The sequence below is a fragment of the Aquarana catesbeiana genome, linkage group LG01 (genome assembly GCF_042186555.1).
Source record: "Aquarana catesbeiana isolate 2022-GZ linkage group LG01, ASM4218655v1, whole genome shotgun sequence".
In the NCBI taxonomy this organism is placed as follows: domain Eukaryota; kingdom Metazoa; phylum Chordata; class Amphibia; order Anura; family Ranidae; genus Aquarana; species Aquarana catesbeiana.
The window spans coordinates 15,935,073-15,959,751 of NC_133324.1; the positions used below are offsets into that span (position 1 = coordinate 15,935,073).

General features: G+C 44.2%; 1 protein-coding gene across 1 annotated transcript in view; it reads right to left on the reverse strand.

Annotated features, from left to right (window-relative positions):
• Positions 1-5,705: 5,705 nt before the first annotated feature.
• Positions 5,706-24,679, reverse strand: part of LOC141129646 (vomeronasal type-2 receptor 26-like) — a 30,807-nt gene continuing 11,833 nt past the window's right edge. The window contains exons 2-5 of the mRNA XM_073617775.1: positions 23,440-24,228; positions 10,194-10,424; positions 6,705-6,828; positions 5,706-6,604 (exon numbers count right to left, since the gene is read on the reverse strand). Of these exons, the coding sequence (XP_073473876.1) occupies positions 5,706-6,604; positions 6,705-6,828; positions 10,194-10,424; positions 23,440-24,228 (2,043 nt within the window). The remainder of the gene's footprint in view (positions 6,605-6,704; positions 6,829-10,193; positions 10,425-23,439; positions 24,229-24,679) is intronic.

Here is a 24,679-nt window from a genome sequence, read left to right on the forward strand (position 1 = left end):
AAGCACCGCATGGCATCTTTTGGCCTGCGTACTTGCGTAGCCCCTTGAACGACTACGGAGCACCGCTGGTTCCGAGGAAGAGGCCATGGAGGAAGAAGAAGAGGAGGGGGTGGAGGAGAGAGGTGTGTCACAATCATTAGCATTTTGGAGGCGTGGTGGCGGAACAACCTCCAACACTACTGCACCTTGTCCTGCATCCTTCCCAGCTGCCAGCAGAGTCACCCAATGCGTCGTGAAACTTAGGTAACGTCCCTGTCCATGCCTGCTGGACCATGAGTCAGCGGTAATATGCACCTTACCGCTGACCGCCCTGTCCAGCGAGGCATGGACATTGCCTTCCACATGCTGGTAGAGAGCCGGAATCGCCTTCCGTGAGAAAAAGTGGTGTTTGGGTACCTGCCACTGAGGAACCGCACATTCCACAAACTCACGGAAGGGGGCAGAGTCTACCAACTGAAAAGGCAGCAGTTGAAGTGCTAGCAATTTTGCCAAGCTAGCATTCAACCGTTGGGCATGTGGATGGCTGGGAGCAAACTTCTTTCGGCGGTGCAGCAGCTGGGGCAGGGAAATTTGCCTGGTACAATCTGACGTCGGTGTACCAAAATCAGATTGCCCACAAGTACGTGGCTGTGACACACCTAATTCTACACCTTCATTCCTCTCAGTGCAGGTCTCAGAGAGGACTGAAGGTCTAGTGGGGTTGGAAATCTCAGCTGATGAGGAGCAAGCAGAGGTCCTCTTTGTTCTTTGGTGTGGGTCTTTTAGATACGCTTGCCAACGAACTGCATGGCAGGTCAACATATGTCTGGTCAAGCATGTGGTACCCAAGCGGGAGATGTTTTGGCCACGCGAGATACGCTTGAGACATATGTTGCAAATAGCAGCGGTGCGATCTGATGCACTCGTCTCAAAAAAGGCCCACACCAAAGAACTTTTTGAATAACGCGCAGAGACTGCAGCGCCCTGCACATGTGGAGCTTTAGGGTGTGATGCAGTCAATGTGCTGCCCTTAGGCTGGCCCCTGGAGGGCATCCTGCCTCGTTGGTGATGTGCCGCCTCCTCCTCCTCCTCCTCTCTCCTATCAGGCACCCACGTTGAGTCAGTGACCTCATCATCCCCTCCCTCCTCATCACTGGAGCAAACCTGGCAGTATGCTGCAGCAGGGGGAGCATGACTGCCAGATTGCTGTCCTTCTTGGGCACCCCCTCTGTCCGTGCTCGTGTTACTGCCTTCATCGAGCTCAGTATCATCATCAGAGCCTTCCAAACGCTGGGCATCCTCCTGGAGCATGTACCCAACACTGTGGTCAAACAGTTCGAGGGACTCCTCAGGAGGACATGGTGGGGCTAGGGAAGGAGTCACTGATGACATTGAGCCGAGGGAAGAGGCCGCTGCTTTGCCAGACAAAGTACCCTGGGCATGGGTGAGAGAGGATGAGGAGGATGAGGACGGCTTGGTCATCCACTCGACCAAGTCTTCCGCATGTTGCGGCTCAACATGGCCAGCTGCCGAAAAAAAGGCCAAGCGTGTCCCATGGCCACGTGCTGATGAGGATGCACCGTCTCCACGACCAGCACTAGACACAGAGCCTGCTTGCCCTCTCTTATTGGCTTGTGACTGTCTGCCTCTCCTTCTTGGCCTTCCAGACATACTAATGGCCTGTAGCTGCACTAAGCTGGGATATATATATATATATATATATATATATATATATGTACTGATACTGCAGCTAGCAAAATCAACTGCCTGCCTGTAGTATGAGAACACCACCAACCTTCTACAGGTAGCTTTAGCTGAACACTGTGAGGTGGATGCACCCCACTAACTTGTAGGTTTAGCAGAACACTGTGAGCAGGACGCACTGCACTAACTGTAAATAGTCTAGCTGCCTGACTGTGGTACTAATAGGATCAAAAGAACACCAGCAATTTTCTTCAGGTAGCTGTATTTACTGTAACAAGACAAGCCTGCCTGTCAGTAAGAAGATAACAGAAACGGATCTAGCTGAACACTGTGAGCAGGACGCACCCCACTAGCTTGTAGGTTTAGCTGAACACTGTGAGGTGGACGCACCCCACTAACTTGTAGGTTTAGCTGAACACTGTGAGCAGGACGCACCCCACTAACTTGTAGGTTTAGCAGAACACTGTGAGCAGGACGCACTGCACTAACTGTAAATAGTCTAGCTGCCTGACTGTGGTACTAATAGGATCAAAAGAACACCAGCAATTTTCTTTAAAATACTGTAACAAGACAAGCCTGCCTGTCAGTAAGAAGATAACAGGAATGGATCTAGCTGAACACTGTGAGCAGGACGCACCCCACTAGCTTGTAGGTTTAGCTGAACACTGTGAGGTGGACGCACCCCACTAACTTGTAGGTTTAGCTGAACACTGTGAGCAGGACGCACCCCACTAACTTGTAGGTTTAGCAGAACACTGTGAGCAGGACGCACTGCACTAACTGTAAATAGTCTAGCTGCCTGACTGTGGTACTAATAGGATCAAAAGAACACCAGCAATTTTCTTCAGGTAGCTGTATTTACTGTAACAAGACAAGCCTGCCTGTCAGTAAGAAGATAACAGGAACGGATCTAGCTGAACACTGTGAGCAGGATGCACCCCACTAGCTTGTAGGTTTAGCTGAACACTGTGAGGTGGACGCACCCCACTAACTTGTAGGTTTAGCTGAACACTGTGAGCAGGACGCACCCCACTAACTTGTAGGTTTAGCAGAACACTGTGATCAGGACGCACTGCACTAACTGTAAATAGTCTAGCTGCCTGACTGTGGTACTAATAGGATCAAAAGAACACCAGCAATTTTCTTCAGGTAGCTGTATTTACTGTAACAAGACAAGCCTGCCTGTCAGTAAGAAGATAACAGAAACAGATCTAGCTGAACACTGTGAGCAGGACGCACCCCACTAGCTTGTAGGTTTAGCTGAACACTGTGAGGTGGACGCACCCCACTAACTTGTAGGTTTAGCTGAACACTGTGAGCAGGACGCACCCCACTAACTTGTAGGTTTAGCAGAACACTGTGAGCAGGACGCACTGCACTAACTGTAAATAGTCTAGCTGCCTGACTGTGGTACTAATAGGATCAAAAGAACACCAGCAATTTTCTTCAGGTAGCTGTATTTACTGTAACAAGACAAGCCTGCCTGTCAGTAAGAAGATAACAGAAACGGATCTAGCTGAACACTGTGAGCAGGACGCACCCCACTAGCTTGTAGGTTTAGCTGAACACTGTGAGGTGGACGCACCCCACTAACTTGTAGGTTTAGCTGAACACTGTGAGCAGGACGCACCCCACTTACTTGTAGGTTTAGCAGAACACTGTGAGCAGGACACACTGCACTAACTGTAAATAGTCTAGCTGCCTGACTGTGGTACTAATAGGATCAAAAAAACACCAGTAATTTTCTTTAAAATACTGTAACAAGACAAGCCTGCCTGTCAGTAAGAAGATAACAGGAACGGATCTAGCTGAACACTGTGAGCAGGACGCACTGCACTAAATGTAAATAGTCTAGAAGATAACAGGAACGGATCTAGCTAAACTGAATACAGTGTATATATATATATATATATGCAACACCTGGGATGCATATATATACACAATACACTTTAAGTGCAGCTAACTGACTGACTGTCCTGCCTAATCTAGCTAACTCAAATGAAATGACACTGTCTCTCTCTCTCTCTAAGCACACCGGAACACACTGCACAGGGCCGCCGTGCAGGCGGCCTTATATAGTGTGGGGCGTGTACTAAATCCCCTGAGCCATAATTGGCCAAAGCCTCCTTGGCTTTGGCCAATTATGGCTCTCTGTTAAGGCGGCGCTGTGATTGGCTAAGCATGCGGGGCATAGTGCATGCTTGGCCAATCATCAGCAAGCAATGCACTGTGATGCCGCAGTGAATTATGGGCCGTGACGCGCCACACGAATTTGGCGCGAACGGCCGATATCGTTCGCAATTCGACGAACTATCGAACAGCCGATGTTCGAGTCGAACATGGGTTCGACTCGAACACGAAGCTCATCCCTAGAGGTGAACTTGTAGTTTGATTTGGGCTTTAGGGGGAGAATTGAGAGCTTCCAGGGTTCTAGTAAATTCCGGTCCAAAACCCCATTTCTGTAAAATGTTGAAGAGGTAGGGCCAGGTGACTGTGTTGAAGGCCTTTGAAGATCTATGGAAAGGATATAACCCTCCTGGGATGGGCCTCCATCCCAGGAAGATTGCATACAGACGAGCGGTTTTCTCGATAGGAATTGGTTCCTTCAAAGATATTTAGAACATGTTCTATTTCTAGGTCGGTCAGAATTTTCGAAATTAAAAGTCCGATGAGGCATACACACAATCGGAATATATGATGCAAAGCTTCCATCTGACTTTTTCTGTCGATCATTCCGCTCGTGTGTACACGGCATTAGAGATTCTAATGATTCCTTCAAAGAAGAACGAATCAACAGCCAAAAGTTCAGTGAAAATCTCGTGACTTGTTATACGTAGATACTGCAAAAGTTTAGACACTTGTGACTAATACCCAGCCAGGGCCTTTTCCTCCCAATGCCCTGTACACACGGTCGGATTTGCCGACGGAAAATGTTCGATGTGAGCTTGTTGTCGGAATCTCCGACCGTGTGTAGGCTCCATCGGACATTTTCCACCGGAATTTCCGTCACATAAAATTTGAGTTCTGGATCTCAAATTTTCCAACAACAAAATCTGTTGTCGTAAATTCCGATCGTATGTACACAATTCTGACGCACAAAATTCCACGCATGCTCGGAATCAAGCAGAAGAGCCGACCTGGCTATTGAACTTAATATTTCTCGGCTCGTTGTACGTGTTGTACGTCACCGCGTTCTCAATGTTCGGAATTTCTGACAAAATTTGTGTGACCGTGTGTATGCAAGACAAGTATGAGCCAACACCTGTCAGAAAAAATCGATGGATTTTGTATTTAGGATGCCCGATCGTGTGTACGGGGCAAAAGACTTCAGATGTTGGTCTGGTCAGCAGGCATAATAAACTGTCCAGTCAGGAACGTGATAGACGGTGCAGCTTGTAGATCCATACATGATTCAACTGGTATTGAGGCGATAATAGCTCAGAAGCTCCTGTCCTGGGCTGCTAATCCTCTGAGCCTTAACATTATCCATTTCCCACCAAAAAAAAAGCCCAATTTGTTCTAAAAAAAAAACAAGTTATAATCGACCTGGATACAGAAGTAGTTTGATGATATGTACAGTTTTACTAACTCATGTCAAAGTTGTAAAATTGTGCTTAGCCATTTAGATTTGTTTTACCCTTAGGTGTGAAGGGATTAAATCTTACATTCTTGCGACACCCTCCCAAGTCACTGACCTGCCTTTACCACCCACTGAAGTTATGAAATTTGATAACATAATAAGCAGAGCTAAGCTTAGTGTCAGGAGGAGGAGCTTAATATTAGCTTGGATAGAAGACCCTATTTAGAGTCTGTGCATGGGACTGGAAGGGTTTTACAGAGACACAGGAATTATTTTGGAGACTGATGAAGGTGCATGCAGGTACTGTAAGACAAAGCATTGTTGTTGCTTTATTGTCTTCAATCAGGTCAGGTAAACTTCACAGTCCAGTTTAACCCAAACTATGTATGTGCAGTTAACACAACTTTATATTATATGATTGTTGAAACAGTATATCACAATTTTACTTTTCCATTAAATGTTTTTTGCAATTTCTCTCAGGTTTCACAATAATTATGTAACATTTGGGAAAAAATATGCACCCTAACAATCCACTGCTGGAGGCCAATATGGTGAACATCTCAACAGCCACCATGTATTTCCCTCTGGTGCTCAGATAGGCCGGGATCATGGCAATCCAGACACTGCAGAACACCAGCATGCTGAAGGTGATGTACTTGGCCTCATTAAAACTGTCCGGTAATGTCCTCACCATGAAAGCCAGAACAAAACTCACAGCTGCCATAAATCCCATATAACCCAACATAGAGTAGAACCCAATAACTGATCCTTCATTACACTGAATGAGGATCTTCCCAGGATAGGAGTCCATGTCATACTCTTGGTATGGAGGAGACACCGACAGCCAAATGACACAGATCATAACTTGGACGGACGAGCAGATTATGACCACAGAATTAGAAAAGTTTCCTCCCACCCACTTCCTCCAGTAGCTGCCAGGTTTGGCGGCTTTGAAGGCAATGCAGACTGTGATAGTCTTGGAAAGAACACAGGAGACAGCGATGGAGAAGAAGACCCCAAATGACACTTGTCTCAGCATACAGGTTATATCGACAGGACGTCCGAGGAAGAAGAAGACACAGAGGAAGCTCAGCAAGATGGAGGTCAGGAGGATGAAGCTCACAGTCCGGTTATTGGCTTTCACAATTGGAGTGTCCCGGAATAAAATGAACAATGCCAGTATATAGAGAGTAACAGCCGAACATAATATAGAGATGACATAAAAAACTTTAGAGAGTGTGTCCATCTCGAATGAGAGATAGTCATATGTTTTAGGAATACATTTCACTTTTCTCTTATCTGGCCACTGGTCATCAGGACATTTGTGGCAGAGGTCACTATCTGTAGGAGAAAAAAACAGCATGTTACATATTTTTACTAATTAATTAGCTAATAAAAATAATACATAAAAAATATAACCCAACTCTTTAATAATGATCACCTGCTATATTGGAGATTTCCCCATCGGAACATGGCACACAGCGATAGCAGCAGGCATGGATTCCTTCAATTGGACCTTTCCTGTATCCCATAGGACATGCCTCGTTGCACTGGGCTTGGGGAACCTGAAAGCAGGTTATTATAATTATTCTTCTAGCACTGCAGAATGTTATATACCAGTGGAATGTAATCCATGTGTGCAGGGTGAACACGGGCCCCCAAGAGCAGGGGGTACACTGTGCCCTGTCACACTCTGCCCACATGGAGTAAGAAAATGCAAAGGCAAAATTCACATTCCTGCTGGCTGCCAATGTGTGTAACAGGCTGGCAGCTTTGGGTGTTTTTTATTTACACACCTCGTGGAGGCCACATTGGCCGATGCCTAGTCTATAGATCTGACCGCTGCTGCTCACAGCCACTTAAGTGCCTGGTGGAGTAATTTGCAGTTTTGTGTGCTGCACCGCACTCCATAAATAGTAAGGGCGGAGGGCGGGGCTGTGCAGAGCGTAGGAGAGCCAGGCGCCACCGAGCTCGTGAGGACTAGAAGTTCCAGGCTGGACGTGGCGGGAACAGCGGACTCGGGAATACTTGGTCCTGCTGAGTGGCGTATTTGGTAAAATACTCCCTTTAGCATTGACTTTGTTCTTTGGCATTTGGCAAGAATCTGAATTGAGTCCCATCTTCCATGCAAACCACAACAAAAACTATAGCTACTAAAACAAACTACTGAGATACATCTTTTTTTTGGCAGGATATTTATCTATAAAACTGGCTTGTCTTAAATGCTGTTCTTCAACATAATCTGTGCTGCTTTAGGCACTGGTGTGATTATTACTGAGATATCTTCAAAAAGATGTATCTCAGTAGTTTTAGTAGCTATAGTCATCTGAGACTCTAACCACGCCCCCTTTAAGCCACGCCTAATATTTAGCGCAATTTAAACCATGCACATTTTTCGCCTTTCCACATTCACTTGGGGAGGTCTGAAATCGGGGGTCCATTTTTTGGTAAAGGCTGCTTTCAGATTCCACTAAGCCCTCCACCCTCAAACCTCCACAATCACTGGGCCAGGGCTGTTAGGAGGGGCTTTATCCTCCTCTGGCAAGGAATTCCTCTATGTTGAGGGCATGCTGCATTGGTATGGCTCTCCCCTTTCCCTGGTCTGCCAGGCTGCATACTCGAATACGTGTATAGTATGATTTTTTTTTTGGGGGGGGGGGCATGTTTTTTTATTGCATGGGTTTCCACCTTAGATACATGCCTGAAGGCCCTGGTATGAATTTGGGGGAACCTCACGCTGAATTTTTGTGTGGGTGTGCCCCATTAAAATCGAATGCAGACCCCCCCGTTGCTGTAGTAGTTAATATACATTGCATAGATGCACCACTTCATAGACAGGGTCAGAGCATCCCCGAGGCATGTTATTTAACCAGTTCCCACCTGACCTATAGCAAGATGACCGCCGAGCGGGACTTTCGTTGATCTGGGTGGACTTAACATGACGTCCTCCCGGATTGCCCCTCGCCTCATTGCCGGCTTCATGTGACCAATCACAGCAGATTACATGACAATTGTAAACAATGAATGGCTTCTATTCATGCAATTCCTATACAATTGTGTTGCTAGCTGTGATTTGTCACAGTAATCATATGGTATAGACAGGGCCAATCACAGCCCATCTGTACCATGTGATTAGCTGTGGCCAATCACAGCTAATCACAACAAAAGACACTGAATGAATCAGTTTAACCAGTTCAACTCCAGGCGTTTCACCCCCTTTTCACGACCAGGCCATATTTTGCGATACAGCACTGCGTTGCTTTAACTGACAATTGCGCAGCCGTGCAACACTGTACCCCAAAAAAATTGATGTCCTTTTTTTCCCCACAAATAGATTTCTTTTGGTGGTATTTGATCACCTCTACGGTTTTTATTTTTTGCTCTATAAACAAAAAAAGAGCGACAATTTTGAAAAAAAAAATATATATTTTTTTTACTTTCTGCTATTAAACATATCCAAAAAGAAAATGTAAAAAATCAATTTTCTTCATTAATTTAGGCCAATATGTATTCTGCTTCATATTTTTGGTAAAAAAATCCCAATAAGTGTATATTGACGGGTTTTAGCAAAAGGAGAAATTCAAAAGGTTGCCTCACGCCTAACAATTATATTGGCACCACATCCCTTTAGTAGCAAACTGTATAGGAAAAATGAAGGAATGGAACTTTAAAGGTGCAGTATATAACACACAGATTATATAAAAAATGTCATTTTATTTAGAAAAATTAATAAAAGACATATTTATTTAAAAATTCATCCAATATTACAGTACAGTTTCAAGAGGTGCGACTGAAAGACTTGTTTCTCAACATGTTTCACCACGTCCCGTGGCTTCCTCAGGAGAATAGTACTTAGTACTAATAGTATACCATATGATTACTGTGACAGTTTGCTACTAAAGGGATGTGGTGCCAATATAATTGTTAGGTGTGAGGCAACCTTTTGAATTTCTCCTTTGTGTGTTATATACTGCACCTTTAAAGTCCCATTCCTTCATTTTTCCTATATGGTTTTAGCAAAAGTTATAGCATCTACAGACTATGGGATATACAGTGCCTTGAAAAAGTATTCATACCCCTTGAAATTTTCCACATTTTGTCATGTCCACAACTGCCACCTTGTGTTGGTCTATCAGATAAAATCCCAATAAAATACATTTCCATTTTTGGTTGTAACGTGACAAAATGTGGAAAATTTCAAGGGGTATGAATACTTTTTCAAGGCACTGTATACATAGTTTGTGGACTCATTAACTTTCCCACAGACTAAAAAGTATACACCAAATTGGGCTATTTTCACACAAAAAAAAGTAGCAGAATACATGTTGGCCTAAATTTATAAAGAAAGATTATTTATTTGCAAAATTTTATAATGGAAACAAAGAAAAACATATTTTTATAGCAAAAAAAAGTCAGACTTTTTTTGTTTATTTAGCAAAAAAAAACAAAAACCTGTTTTGATTTAATAGCACCAAAAGAAAGCTCTGTTTGTGTGGAAAAAATATGGCATCTGGGTACAATGTTGCATGACCGCGCAATTTTCGTTCAAAGTGCAACAGCGCTGAAAGCTGAAAATTGGCCTGGGCAGGAAGCGGGTGAAAGTGCCCGGTATTGAAGCAGTTAATGGAGGTTTGCATTTTTACTGTTTTACTTTAAACATCATTAAAATTAATAATCCCTGCCAAAAATAATTTTTTGAACATTTTGTACAGGTCCCCATGGCAGTGCCCGGCCCACCCATGGCATTTTTTGACAATCCCTTAGCCTAGAAAATGGTTCCGAATTGGTTTTTAACATTCAGCCCCCATTGACTTCAATGGAGCAGAGGCTCTGTCTGAACTTTATTCATGTTCTCTGAACCCTGCATGAACACAACCCAGGTGTTTCTGGCTATTAAATACATCAAGGAGATATAATGGAAGACTCTTACTTTGCCCCGTTTCCATTGGATGTTTACAGAAAGCTCTTCTGGTTTGCGTTTTCCTACTAAATTATTACTGATTTCAAAACATTTTGCGCTGACTTTAAACTCTCCCGGTGTAGGGTCATAATAGACCAGATTGGCAAAGTAAATCACAGAAGGTAATTCTCCTCTCTTATTAAAGAAGACCTGCTCTCCGGTGGGGCCGGTATAATGAACTGTCCGGATGTATCTCCGTACCTTTTAAAAGAAAAAAAAAACGCATTATTCCCATATAATTTCCCCGAATTCACCACCTCAAAGAGCTGATAGGCGCTACAGGAAAGGCTGATTAAAGTGGTTCTAAAGGCTCCAGGGAGAATGCTTTCCATTCATTAAAGTAAAAAACCTTATAGGTACAGCTCCCTCCTCAGCCTCCCTTATTCTTACTTGAGCGCCACCTCGATCCAGCGAGAGCAGCGGCTCTCCCGGGTCTCTCTCTTCTCATTGGCTCACAAAGCAGTGGGAGCCATCGGCTCCGGCAGCTCTCAGTCACACGCGTGGCCCTTCCATGTGCTGTTTGTTGCAAAGGCTAGTCATAGGTGGGGGCAGTGGCCATTTTTTTGTACTGATTTAAAGTGATACTAAAGTCTATTTTTTTTGTGTTTCAAAATAACAAACATGTCATACTTACAGTACTTGCTCTGTGCAGTTGGTTTTGCACAGAGCAGCCCTGATCCTCCTCTTCTCAAGTCCCTCACCAGAGCTCCTGGCTCCTCTCTCCTGCTGAGTGCCCCAACAGCAAGCAGCTTGCTATGGGGGGCACCCGAGCCAAGCCGAAACTCCCTGTGTCCATTCAGACATGGAGCCACGGCTAGGCCCTACCCCCTCTCACTATTCGTTGGCTCACTGACTTTGGCTAAAAGGGCGAGTTCAGAGGGTGGTGATAAATGGGGAGTACTCAGAATGGTCAGGGGTGGGTAGTGGGGTCCCCCAGGGTTCTGTGCTGGGACTAATCCTATTTAATTTGTTCATAAATGACCTGGAGGATGGGATAAACAGTTCAATCTCTGTATTTGCAGACAATACTAAGCTAAGCAGGGCAATAACTTCTCCGCAGGATGTGGAAACCTTGCAAAAAGACCTGAACAAATTAATGGGGTGGCAAATGAGGATCAATGTAGAAAATTTTAAAATAATGCATTTGGGTGGCAAAAATATGAATACAATCTATACACTGGGGGGAGAACCTCTGGGGGAATCTAGGATGGAAAAGGACCTGGGGGTCCTAGTAGATGATAGGCTTAGCAATGGCATGCAATGCCAAGCTGCTGCTAAGAAAGCAAAAAGAATATTGGCATTAAAAAGGGGATCAACTCCAGAGATAAAACGATAATTCTCCCACTCTACAAGACTCTGGTCCGGCTGCACCTGGAGTATGCTGTCCAGTTCTGGGCACCAGTCCTCAGGAAGGATGTACTGGAAATGGAGCGAGTACAAAGAAGGGCAACAAAGCTAATAAAGGGTCTGGAGGATCTTAGTTATGAGGAAAGGTTGCGAGCACTGAACTTATTCTCTCTGGAGAAGAGACGTTTGAGAGGGGATATGATTTCAATTTACAAATACTGTACTGGTGACCCCACAATAGGGATAAAACTTTTTTGCGGATGGGAGTTTAACAAGACACGTGATCACACATTAAAATTAGAAGAAAAGAGGTTTAACCTTAAACTACGTAGAGGGTTCTTTACTGTAGGAGCAGCAACGATGTGGAATTCCCTTCCACAGGTGGTGGTCTCAGCGGGGAGCATTGATATTGTCAAGAAACTATTAGATAAGCACCTGAATGACCGCAACATACAGGGATATACAATGTAATACTGACACATAATCAAACACATAGGTTGGACTTGATGGACTTCACCTACTATGTAACTATGATTGACAGCAGCGGGAGCCAATAAAAAAAATAAGTAAAAATAATTTCCTTTAGAATCACTTTAAAGCAGTAGTAAACCACAGTTGAAGAAAAAAAAATCCCCTGAAAGGCAATGTCATAAGGTGCTAGTATGCATTATGAGAGACTTACCTTAAAGCAAAGCCCTCCAGCGCCGCACTGTCACCACTGAGAGGGCTTCCATCTTCCTCTGGTCCTCCTTTTGGGTTCACAGCCTCTGGAATGGGCTCTAAAGGCCTGATATTGACAACCCTGGCTGCATGCACTCTGAATAAGGTGTGTTGATGATGAAGAATGAAGAAATGCTCATTAACACTCCTATAGCATTTATGATGTGTTTATGATGTGTTTTTGCTGTGTTTTTAAATCGTTGAAGAAGCTTTAAGAATGCTCAATAAATACCCATAACAGTGTTGCTTTTCACGTGGTAAGTGATTAAAAGGGAAGTATGTAGAGGAAATGATCTGCTTTGTGGCATGGTCTGGTTGTGGTGTGATAGAGGACATTTTTGTGAATTGGTTGCAGGATGTATTGGTATACAGTGGCATGAAAAAGTATTCATACCCCTAGAAATTTTCCACATTTTGTCATGTTAAAATCAAAAATGTTAATGTATTTTATTGAGATTTTATGTGATAGACCAGCACAAAGTGGCTCATAATTGTGAAGTGGAAGGAAAATGATAAATGATACAAATAAATATGTGAAAAGTGTTGGGGGGCATATGTATAGCGCCCCCCTGAGTCAATACTTTGTAGAACCGCCTTTCTCTGCAATTACAGCTGCAAGTCTTTTTGGGGATGTCTCTACCAGCTTTGCACATCTAGAGAGGGACATTTTTGTCCATTCTTCTTTAAAATAGCTCAAGCTCTGTCAGATTGGATGAAGAGCGTCTGTGAACAGCAATTTTCAAGTCTTGTCACAGATTCTCAATAGGATTCAGGTGTGGACTGTGACTGGGCCATTCTAACACATGAATATACTTTGATATAATCATTCCATTGTAGCTCTGGCTGTGTGTTTCGGGTCGTTGTCCTGCTGGTAAGTGAACCTCCGCCCCAGTCTCAAGTCTTTTGGAGACTCTAACAGGTTTTCTTCTAAGATTGCCCTGTATTTTGCTCCATCCATCTTCCCATCAACTCTGACCAGCTTCCCTGTCCCTGCTGAAGAAAAGCATCCCTACAACATGATGCTGCCACCACCATGTTTCACGGTGGGGATGGTGTGTTCAGGGTGATGTGGAGTGTTAGTTTTCCACCACACATAGAGTTTTGCTTTTAGGCCAAAAAGTTACATTTTGGTCTCATCTGACCAGAGTACCTTCTTCCACATGTCTGCTGTGTCCCCCACATGGCTTCTTGCCATTTGCAAACAGGACTTCTTATGGTTTTCCTTCAACAATGTATTTCTTCTTGCCACTCTTACATAAAGGCCAGGTTTGTGGAGTGAACGACTAATGGCGCGTACACACGGGCGGACTTTCCGACGGACTTTTGATGGACTTCCGACAGACTTTTGAACGAACGGACTTGCCTACACACGATCACACCAAAGTCCGACGGATTTGTTTGTGATGACGTACGACTGGACTAAAATGAGGAAGTTGATAGCCAGTAGCCAATAGCTGCCCTAGCGTGGGTTTTCGTCCGTCGGACTAGCATACAGACGAGCAAATTTTTCGACCAGACTCGAGTCCGTCGGACAAATTTGAAAAATGTTCCAAATCTAAAGTCCGTCAGATTTTTGACCAAAAACGTCCATTGCAGATTGTCCACCGGACTCGGTCCGTCGGACCAGTCTGGTCAAAAAGTCCGCCCGTGTGTACACGGCATAATAGTTGTCCTGTGGACAGATTCTCCCACCTGAGCTGTGGATCTCTGCAGCTCCTCCAGAGTTACCATGGACCTCTTGGCTGCTTCTCAGATGAATGTTCTCCTTGCCCAGCCGGTCAGTTTAGGTGGACGGCCATGTCTTAGTAGGTTTGCAGTTGTGTCATACTCTCCATTTTTGGATGATGGATTGAACAGAGCTCCGTGAGATGTTCAAAGTTTGGGATATTTTTTTATAACTTAACCCTACTTTATACTTCTCCACAACTTTATCCCTAACCTGTCTGGTGTGTTCCTTGGCCTTCATGAGGCTGTTTATTCACTAAGGTTCTCTAACAAACCTCTGAGGGCATCACAGAACAGCTGTATTTATACTGAGATTAAATTACACACAGGTGGACTCTATTTACTAATAATTAGCAAAAAGCCGCAGAGGTGATCAAATACCACCAAAAGAAAGCTCTGTTTGTAGGGGGAAAAAAAGGACGTCAATTTTGTTTGGGAGCCACGTCGCACGTGAAAATGAAATTTTCAGTTAAAGCGAAGCAGTGCTGAATTGCAAAAAGTGCTCTGGTCAGGAAGTGGATAAATTCTTCCGGGGCTGAAGTGGTTAAAGAAAAATAGAAAAAAAACAGCATACAAAATCGAAGGAAAGAATGGGAAGAAGTTAATTGGGGATTATTAGGGTGAGCTAAGTGTTAAAAATGGGTTTCAATTGAAACAAGTTGTAATAAAAAAACATTTGAAATGGTGTCACGTATCTGGTCGGGAGTCAAAGTGCTGAGAGGGCTTCCCTTGGGGCTGAGTGCAGGGCAGCTCTGAACGTGGTGACAGAGAGTGCTATGCCTAAAGAAGCATGGGTTGCCAGCTGTGACAGGCTGAATTGATGAGATGTCTGCTGGGTGGTGGCTGGATGAGCATGGCAGGAGTCCCTCAGATGTTCCAGATGAGACTTGGCAGAAGAGAAAGCCAGAAGCAGGGTCAGGAGCCAGGCCAGTAGTCATCCACAGAATATCAGCCAGGGGTAAAGCGGCAAGCAGGGTCAGGAGCCAGGCCAGTAGTCATCCACAGAATATCAGCCAGGGGTAAAGCGGCAAGCAGGGTCAGGAGCCAGGCCAGTAGTCATACACAGAATATCAGCCAGGGGTAAAGCAGCAAGCAGGGTCAGGATCCAGGCCAGTAGTCATACATGGAATATCAGCCAGGGGTAAAGCAGCAAGCAGGGTCAGGAGTAAGCCGCGGTCATACACTTGTAATCAGGCAGCAGCGGATTCCAGCAAGGAGAAGCCGGGTCGGTAACAGGAAATCCAATAATATGAGGAACAGGAACTCAGAAACACACGGGGGGAGCTGAAGATCATCCAGCCAATAGTGGACCTGCCTAGGTGCCCACAATCTGCGATTCTGTTGGGCAGTAGCAGAAGTGCCAGTTCTTCTGTGAAGTGTTCTCTGACAGATGGAATGTGTTCAAGGCGTATACAGTGTATTTAGACAAGGGAAGATACCGCGCTAGAGAAAAACAGGTTTGTAAGAAAGCAGCAGCATACAGTGCGATAACACAAAAAGTCCAATAAATTTAAAAAAGCTGCGCTAGAGTATCAATGAGTATGTCCATAAAAAATGACATGGAAATAAGGGAATCCAAATAAACTGCTTTAGGCCTTGATATCACAACAGTGTGCACACACAGATAGGAAGAGTGCCCGACCATCGTAGCTGTAGATTCTGCTTACCAGACGGCAAGCTTAAAAGACGGATGGCTATAACCCAGCCTAGGCCTTTTAGCTTGCTGATGACCACATACGGACGGTGAATCGAATGGCGCAGATCGCTCCCTCTATCCCGCTTGAGTGTCCGTTATTTCAAATGGATGCTCAAGGAAAAAGAAAGCTGGTCAAAGTGTAATAACGTCTAAAGACCATTTATTAAAAACAAGTATTGCACTTACATTAAAAAGGAGATTATTCGCTTAAAAAGAATGCCGGCCGGCACAAAACACATGGAGCCCGTTCTCCTACTCCGATCGCTTGGTGACGTCACTATGTGCCTTCCTCCAGACGCGTTTCGTCATCAGCAGACATTTTGTCAATGGGGAACGGTCAGCGTAGTGACTCACCACCTTAAATACAAAACCAAGCCTCGTTCTGAGACACAAGTACACAGATCGAGGGACACCATGTTGAATATGGGCAGGTATCCCCTACTAGTAAGAGCGCGGATGATTACATCCACAGCGCCCCACATGGACCGTTAGTCACGCTAGAATCTTGGAAACAAAATAATCACGATGACTGCCATCTGAATACCATTAGAAAATATGTGTTAAATGCAAACTTAATGCAAGTCAACTCATACTTTAGATATCTGGCTAGTATAATAGAGACACTTAATTCAAATATATATATAACAATATAAATACCCTGCCCTATACATTGAAAACGAAAAATTACATATTAAATCTGGTGAATGGAATTATAAATAAATAAAGTAACATGAATAGTGATAATTAAAAATATTTAAATGTATATTGGGTGATGTGAAATAAATAATAAGTGTGATATCTCAAGTAAATAGCTTGGATTAATAATACTAAATAATCCATGTATAAAGTGGATCGATCCATATATACATGTACAGTAACAATATACAAATAAGCAAAAATTAATTGTATATTGAATAAATCATGTGGATAACTATAAATATATAAAAAAAACTAGTATAAACATAGTTAAGTATATTCCATACATGATCATGTGGGTCATAGATATGAATAAACATATATAACATATGTAATGTATATATATAAAAGATGAATGGCTAATGTGGAAAGTTGTTATAAGTGTACCATAAACAATATATTGACTAATAGGTTGTGTGACCAAATACCCCTAAATAGGTCACAATGACCTTTGATAGATAGATATCTGTGCAAAAATAATATTTATTCAAAAATATGTGATACCCCTAATCATAATTAATGTGAATTATTATAAAAATATAATAATATAAGAAAACATTTTAAGAAATTATTACATTTTTTAGTATACAGTGTATTCTTGGATGACATTTTTTTTTTTCACAAGAAAGGATGACATTTTTTAAGGCGGAAGTCTAACACCCAAATTTTACGACTTTTTAAAGAGAGGCTACATATAATAAATAATATAATTTAATACATATAATGTAATACAAGAAAGCAAAGGGGGAACTTTTAAGTGCTACACACAACTCCAAGAAACGGACACACAAACGTTTTGAAAGTTAAAAAAATACAATTCTTTTATCGTTTTCAAATTGTAAAATCATTGCATAAAACCAATAAATGTGATGAAAATTCCGTATTGCCATTTCCTAAAGCACTAGTCATTTGCACTGCCGAAAAATTTGTTTGTTCGTTTTTTGTTTTTTCCATAAATTCGGAATTTGGAGATTCAAAAATTCGGAAATCCGAAAATCCGGAAATTCAAAAAATTCAAAAATTTGGAAAATCGAAAATTTGAAAGTCCGCAAATTTGAAAATTCAAAAATAATAACTGACTAACAAATAATAACTAACTATTAAATTATTAGGTATTGGACACTTTTAAAAATGCACTGATTGCTGTATAAATGTCACTGGCAGGGAAGGGGTTAACACTAGGAGGTGATCAAGGGGTTACATAGGGTGCTACCTAGGGAGTGATTCTAACTGTGGGGGGAGAGAACTGACTAGGGGAGGAGACCGATTGGTGTTTCTCTGTACAAGGAACACACAATCTGTCTCCTCTCCCCTGCTCTGTGACAGACAATCGCGGGTGCCCAGCAGACATCGCGGCCGCCGGGCACACGCATCGGCCCCCTAGACGGCCAGGAAGCTAAGGACGTCATATGGGAGATCCCTCCTGCGGATATCATTTGACAATACTTGGGTAGGGAAGTGGTTAATGGATTAGAAAACAAAAGCTATTCATCCCAAAATGATACTACCGTGTTTCCCCGAAAATAAACCCGGGTCTTATATTTATTTTGGAAACCAAAAACACACTAGGGCTTATTTTCGGGGGATGTCTTATTCCTGTTCCTGTAACCACTTCCCGCCCGGCCTATAGCAGATTGACGGCTGGGCGGTGGTTCAGTTATCCTAACTGAGCGTCATATGACGTCCAGCAGGATAACATGAAGCCGTGGGGGTATGCATCGTGGCGATTGGTGGAGCGGTGTGTCAGTCTAACACACCGCTCCACCGATCTCTTTACCACGTGATCAGCCGTGTCCAATCACGGCTGATCACGATGTCAATAGGAAGAGCCGTTGATCGGCTTTTCCTCACTCGTGTCTGACAGACGCGAGTAAAGGAGAGTTGATCGGCGGCTCTCCTGACAGGGGGGTCTACGCTGATTGTTTATCAGTGCAGCCCCCCCCTTGGATGCCCGCACTAGACCACCAGGGAAGCCGCCAGGACCACCAGGGAAGGGGGCAACATGTGGATGGCCATCCACATGTGCCCAGTCTGTGCCCAATCTGTGCCAATCAGTGCCCACAAATGGGCACTGATTGGCACCATTATATTTCAGTGATGCCCAGCAATGCCACCCATTAGTGTCATCAGTGCCACCAATCAGTGTCATCAGTGCCACCCATCAGCGTCCATCGGTGCCACCTGTCAGTGCCCATCTGTGCCCATCAGTGCCCACCTATCAGTACCCATCAGTGCCCATCCAGGCCACCTATCAGTGCCACCCATAAGTACCCATCAATGCCACCTACGAGTGCCCATCAGTGCCACCTATAAGTGCCCATCAGTGCCGCATACCAGTGCCACCTATCAATGCCCATCAGTGCCACCTATCAGTGCTCATCATCAGTACCCGTCAGTGCCACCTCATTGGTGCCACCTCATCGGTGCCCATCAGTGCCGCCGTATCAGTGCCCATCATTGAAGAAGAAAATGTACTTATTTACAAAAATTTTTAACAGAAACAAAGAAAGCTCTATTTGTGCGAACAAAAGGATAAAAAATTTGTTTGGGTACAGTGTTGTATGACCGCACAATTGTCATTCAAATTGCAACAGTGCTGAAAGCTGAAAATTGGCCTGGGCAGGAAGGTGTCTAAGTGCCTGGTATTGAAGTGGTTAAAGCATGATAGATTGCATAATGCTTGTGCTATGTCATTTATCCATGTCCTGTGTCCCCCTCTCTTCTCCCCCTCCCCCTCCCTGTCAGGTCAGGAGTCAGTATTTTGACATAAACATCTTAAAATAATTATAGAATTATGTAATCCATTTTGTAGGAATTGTGCAGGCATGGGGTGCAGAGTGTCTCCCTTTGTAATTGTTTTCAGGGAAATACCTTTTGTTACAGCCCCCCTGGGTGACGCATGATCTGCCTGAGCTCTTCTCCACTCTGAGATCCCCGCTGACATCAGCCCACTCTGTGCACTGAAGAGGGAGGGGCCACAGACGTCAGCCAGGAGGAGAACAGAAGAGGGAAGCGCCGATATCCCCGCTGTAGACGTCAGCCAGGAGGAGAACAGAAGAGGGAAGCGCCGATATCCCCGCTGCAGACGTCAGCCGGGAGGAGAGCAGAAGAGGGAAGCGCCAATATCCCCGCTGTAGACATCAGCCGGGAGGAGAGCAGAAGAGGAAAGCGCCGATATCCCCGCTGCAGACGTCAGCCGGGAGGAGAGCAGAAAAGGGAAGCACCGATATCCCTGCTGCAGACCTCAGCCAGGAGGAGAGCAGAAGAGGGAAGCGCCGATATCCCCGCTGTAGACGTCAGCCAGGAGGAGAGCAGAAGAGGGAAGCGCCGATATCCCCGCTGTAGACGTCAGCCAGGAGGAGAGCAGAAGAGGGAAGCGCCGATATCCACGCTGCAGACGTCAGCCGGGAGGAGAGCAGAAAAGGGAAGCACCGATATCCCTGCTGCAGACCTCAGCCAGGAGGAGAGCAGAAGAGGGAAGCGCCGATATCCCCGCTGTAGACGTCAGCCAGGAGGAGAGCAGAAGAGGGAAGCGCCGATATCCCCGCTGTAGACATCAGCCAGGAGGAGAGGAGAAGAGGGAAGCGCCGATATCCCTGCTGCAGACGTCAGCCAGGAGAAGAGCAGAAGAGGGAAGCGCCGATATCCCCGCTGTAGACGTCAGACAGGAGGAGAGGAGAAGAGGGAAGCACCGATATCCCCGCTGTAGACGTCAGCCAGGAGGAGAGCAGAAGAGGGAAGCGCCGATATCCCCGCTGTAGACATCAGCCAGGAGGAGAGGAGAAGAGGGAAGCGCCGATATCCCTGCTGCAGACGTCAGCCAGGAGAAGAGCAGAAGAGGGAAGCGCCGATATCCCCGCTGTAGACGTCAGACAGGAGGAGAGGAGAAGAGGGAAGCGCCGATATCCCCGCTGTAGACATCAGCCAGGAGGAGAGGAGAAGACCTCCGGCGAGTCTGTAAATAAAGTATTTGCACAATACAGTTACAAAGGGAGACACACACACCTTATAGCGGTGTAATTGTTCTGCAAGGTGGATTACAATTTATTTTTAACAAGCTTTACTAGGGCTTACTTTTGGGGTAGGGCTTATATTGCAGCCCTCCCCAAAAATCCTGCTAGGTCTTATTATCGGGGTAGGTCTTATTTTCGGGGAAACATGGTAATGAAGTGTACACTTCAAAATACAGATAAGTTCTTTGGGTAGAGCAACAGAATGTCCAAATCTGCATTCCCCTTGCATTGGCAAAAGACAAAGAGTTTGTGTGTCCATGTCTTGGGGTTGTGTGTAGCACCTATAAAGTCCCCCTTTGCTCTCTTGTATAATGTATCCTGTTTCACTATTCGGTTTGTGGTGCTACTTTTATTAGGCTGTGCTCCTAGTTTGTTTTTGCAGTATAGACATATACTTTATGAAAACAGATACAAGCAGTCCCCGGGTTGCAAACAAGATCGGGTCTGTAGGTTTGTTCTTTAGGTTGAATTTGTATGTAAGTCAGAACAGGAACAATTTTTTAAGTGTAGCTATAGCCAGTAAAATAATTTTTACATTTGTGTTGGATAACATAGGGAAGGGTTAACTCCCCTGTAACGTTTGTTTTGCAGTCTGTGCCCCTGTTCAGAAGGTTTCACCTCACTTTCTGTCCCAATGACAAGTGGATTTTGAAAATATTGAGTTGATGGCAGTGGCGGCCACTCCATTAACCACTTAGGGAACGGAAAGATTTGCCCCCTTAATGGCCAGGCCATTTTTTGCAATACAGCACTGCGTCGCTTTAACTGACAATTGCGTGGTCCTGCGACGTTGTACTCAAACAACATTTATGTCTTTTTTTTTCCTTTTGGTGGGATTTATTCACCTCTACGTTTTTTTTTTGCGCTATAAACAAAAAAAAAAAAGCATCAATTTTGAAAAAAATATATATTTTTTACTTTTTGCTATAATAAATATCCCCCCCAAAAAATAAACAAATTTCTTCATCAGTTTAGGCCAATATATATTCTTCTACATATTTTTTGTAAATTGCGTATATTGATTAGTTTGCGCAAAAGTTATAGCATCTACAAAATAGGGTATAGATTTATGGCATTTTTTTTTTACTAGAAATGGTGGTGATCTGCGATTTTTATCAGGACTGCGACATTGCGGCAGACAGATTGGACACTTTTGACACTTTTTTAGGAACATTGACATTTATACAGCGATCAGAGCTAAAAATAGCCATTGATTACTGTATAAATGTCACTGGCAAGGAAGGGGTTAACACTAGGGGGTAATCAAGGGGTTCAGTATTCCCTAGGGAGGTGGTCTAACTGTAGGGGGGGAGGGAACTGACTGGAGGAGGAGAGAGATCGCTGTTCCTGATCACTAGGAACAGCAGATCTCTCTCTCCTCCCCTGTCAGAACGGGGATCTGTCTGTTTACATTGACAGATCCCCGTTCTGGCTCTCTGATGAGCGATTGCGGGTGGCTGGAGGGTGGCCATGGCCACGTGCATCGGCTCCGGCATCGTGCCCCTATAGCTTCTTAAAGCAGCCGACGTACAATGACGGCGATTCATGCAACAGTGCCAACCTGCCGCAGTAAAACTGCGGCGGCTGGTCGGCAATAGTTAAGGGTGCAGGGGCACTGCCCCCTTAACCATGCATCCGGCCTCCTAATCTACATGCGGGGAGGTGGACGCATGGATTCCAATGGGTTTTTTTTTTTTTAAAGCAGGTGATTAGAGCCTGAGTCTAATAGGCTTTAAAAAAGGATGGGCTCGGGGCACAGAGCACTGTGCCCCAAGCCCATCAAGTTGTGTGACAATAGCAAATTAATATTCCCTATTGTCACGTAGATTCTCCTCCCGGCCAATCAGGAAGTGGGAAAGACCCATTTTCTGATTGGCCAAAAGGAGAAGTGATCCTGTTGGCCTAGAAGGAGGAGGGAGGAGACACATGGCCGCCATAAGGAGATGCCAGGAGGGAAGCGCTGCCCACGCCATAGATGGGGTAAGTGCGGGGCCGACCGACAGATCGGGGGGGGTGGCTGTGGGTGCATTGTTTGCTGCCCCCCCTCAAAAAAAAAAAAAACAAACAACACCAGCGACCACTGGTAATTGGTGATAAAGCTTCAGTGGAGACACCTTTTTCCCATGACAACTTACAGGAGTGAATTTCCCTTCCTAGGGGGATATTTCCTCTCACTTCCTGTTGTCTCCCTCTTTTTGAAAGTAGGAGTTGTTTGTAAGTTAGATGTTTGTCACCCGGGGACCACTAATACATATACAGTAAAACCTTGGTTTGAGAGTAATGCCGCGTACACACGAGCAGACTTTACGGCAGTCTTTGCCAGGCGGACTGGATTTCGTCAGACAATTTGATCGTGTGTGGGCTCCAGCGGACTTTGTTTTCTCAAAAGTTGGACAGACTTAGATTTGAAACATGTTTTAAATCAATCCGTCGAAATCGAGTCCGGTCGAAAAGTCCACTTGTCTGTATGCTAGCTCGACGGACAAAAAGCCACGCTAGGGCAGCTATTGGCTACTGGCTATGAACTTCCTTGTTTTAGTCCGGTCGTACGTCATCACGTACGAATTCGACAGACTTTGGTGGATTGTGTGTAGGCAAGTCCGTTCATTCAAAAAAGTCCGTCGTAAAGTCCGTCGAAAAGTCCGCCGGGCAAAGTCTGCCGTAAAAGTCCGCTCGTGTGTACACGGCATAACTTGGTTTGAGAGCGTTTTGCTAGACAAGCAAAATGTTTTAATACATTTTGCCTTGATATACAAGCAATGTCTTGATATAAGAGTAGCGTCATGTCAGAACTGGAGTATAAAAAAGAAGAGAGGAGCCTCTAAGTGTAGCAATATGGTTACATTTAATGAAGGTACAACATTTAGCAACTTATTGCTACACTTAGAGGTGCCTCTCTTCTCTTTTATACCCTGTAAAAAAAATTCTTTGATATACAAGTGCTTTGGATTACAAGCATGTTTCTGGAACAAATTATGCTCGCAAACCAAAGTTTTACTGTATCAGGAAATAAACTTACATTTTTTCTTAATCCATATTTTTTAGATTTATTTTTGCTCAGTTTCATATTATTCAATGCATGAGCCAGCATGTATACTGCAGTATAGATGAAATAAAACTTTGCATTATGCTTGTCAGTAAAGTGATATGCGATTGATTCTGTCCTAGTGCAGGTCACATTATGGGGAAATCCTAATATTTGAAATAAATCATTTTTTCTCTGGTTAGAAGTAGAACAATGAAACTTCCTAAGCCAAATATCCTCCAGCAATGGATCAGCTGGGCGTTTGGATGGACATGCATTATCCATATAAACATCTAATCCAGGAATGTAGCGAGCAGGATATGCAGGTATTATGCTGCAGTTAAATAATTCTCTTAGGCTGAGGTCTGAATATCCAATGACATTCCATGAATCATTGAGGATTAACGTGATATTCTCTTTGAGAGCTTTCAGTTCCTTGCAAAAATAAATGTATTCAAATAAAAAACGTCCACACACAACAATGACATCCGTAGTTGACTTCCCAATAACCATTGTCCTCTGCCTGTTAATGTCCACATTGTTGGTCAGGTAGGTGACAAATTCTATACAGATCCCATGTCTAGTCATTTCTTTTCTCAGCTCCCTCAGTTCCGTTTCTCCGGTGCCGTCACTGGTTGTGATGATACCAACCCAATTCCATCCAAACAATCTCAGTAATCTTATAACCACCTCATACCAAACCAAGCTGGTCTGGACAGTGCGGTAAAAGTTTGGGAACTTCTCTCTGTCGCTCAGGAGAGGGTCGGTGACTCGGTGACTGATCTGAAGAAACAAAATATAGGAGGCTTATGAGTTATTTTCATATGTCAGATATTTTCTGTTGGGCCTTTGATGAAAAAGTAAAGGGCATGATTGTTTATCAAAGCGTGGAGCACAGGTTTCAGGTGGCATGGTAGGTCATGGAGCTTAGAATATTCAGCAGTGGAGGGAGAGGGGTTACTATGTGCGAGCGAGCTTGCTATAAAGAGGGGAAGTTCCCAGTGGCCTCATTCACATTGTACTTAGCTGTGATAAAGAAAGCATAGGGGTATCTGCTGATAAAGTGCATAGGGACAGAATAGTGTAGGACTTGTAGGTATTGGTCTCTTAAAGTAGAGAGAAACTCCTATGCCGGTTACACACGGTTGGAATTTCCATCAGAAAAAGTCAGAGGGGAGCTTTTCATTGTATATTCTGACCGTGTGTATGCCCCATCGGACTTTTTCCGTTGAAA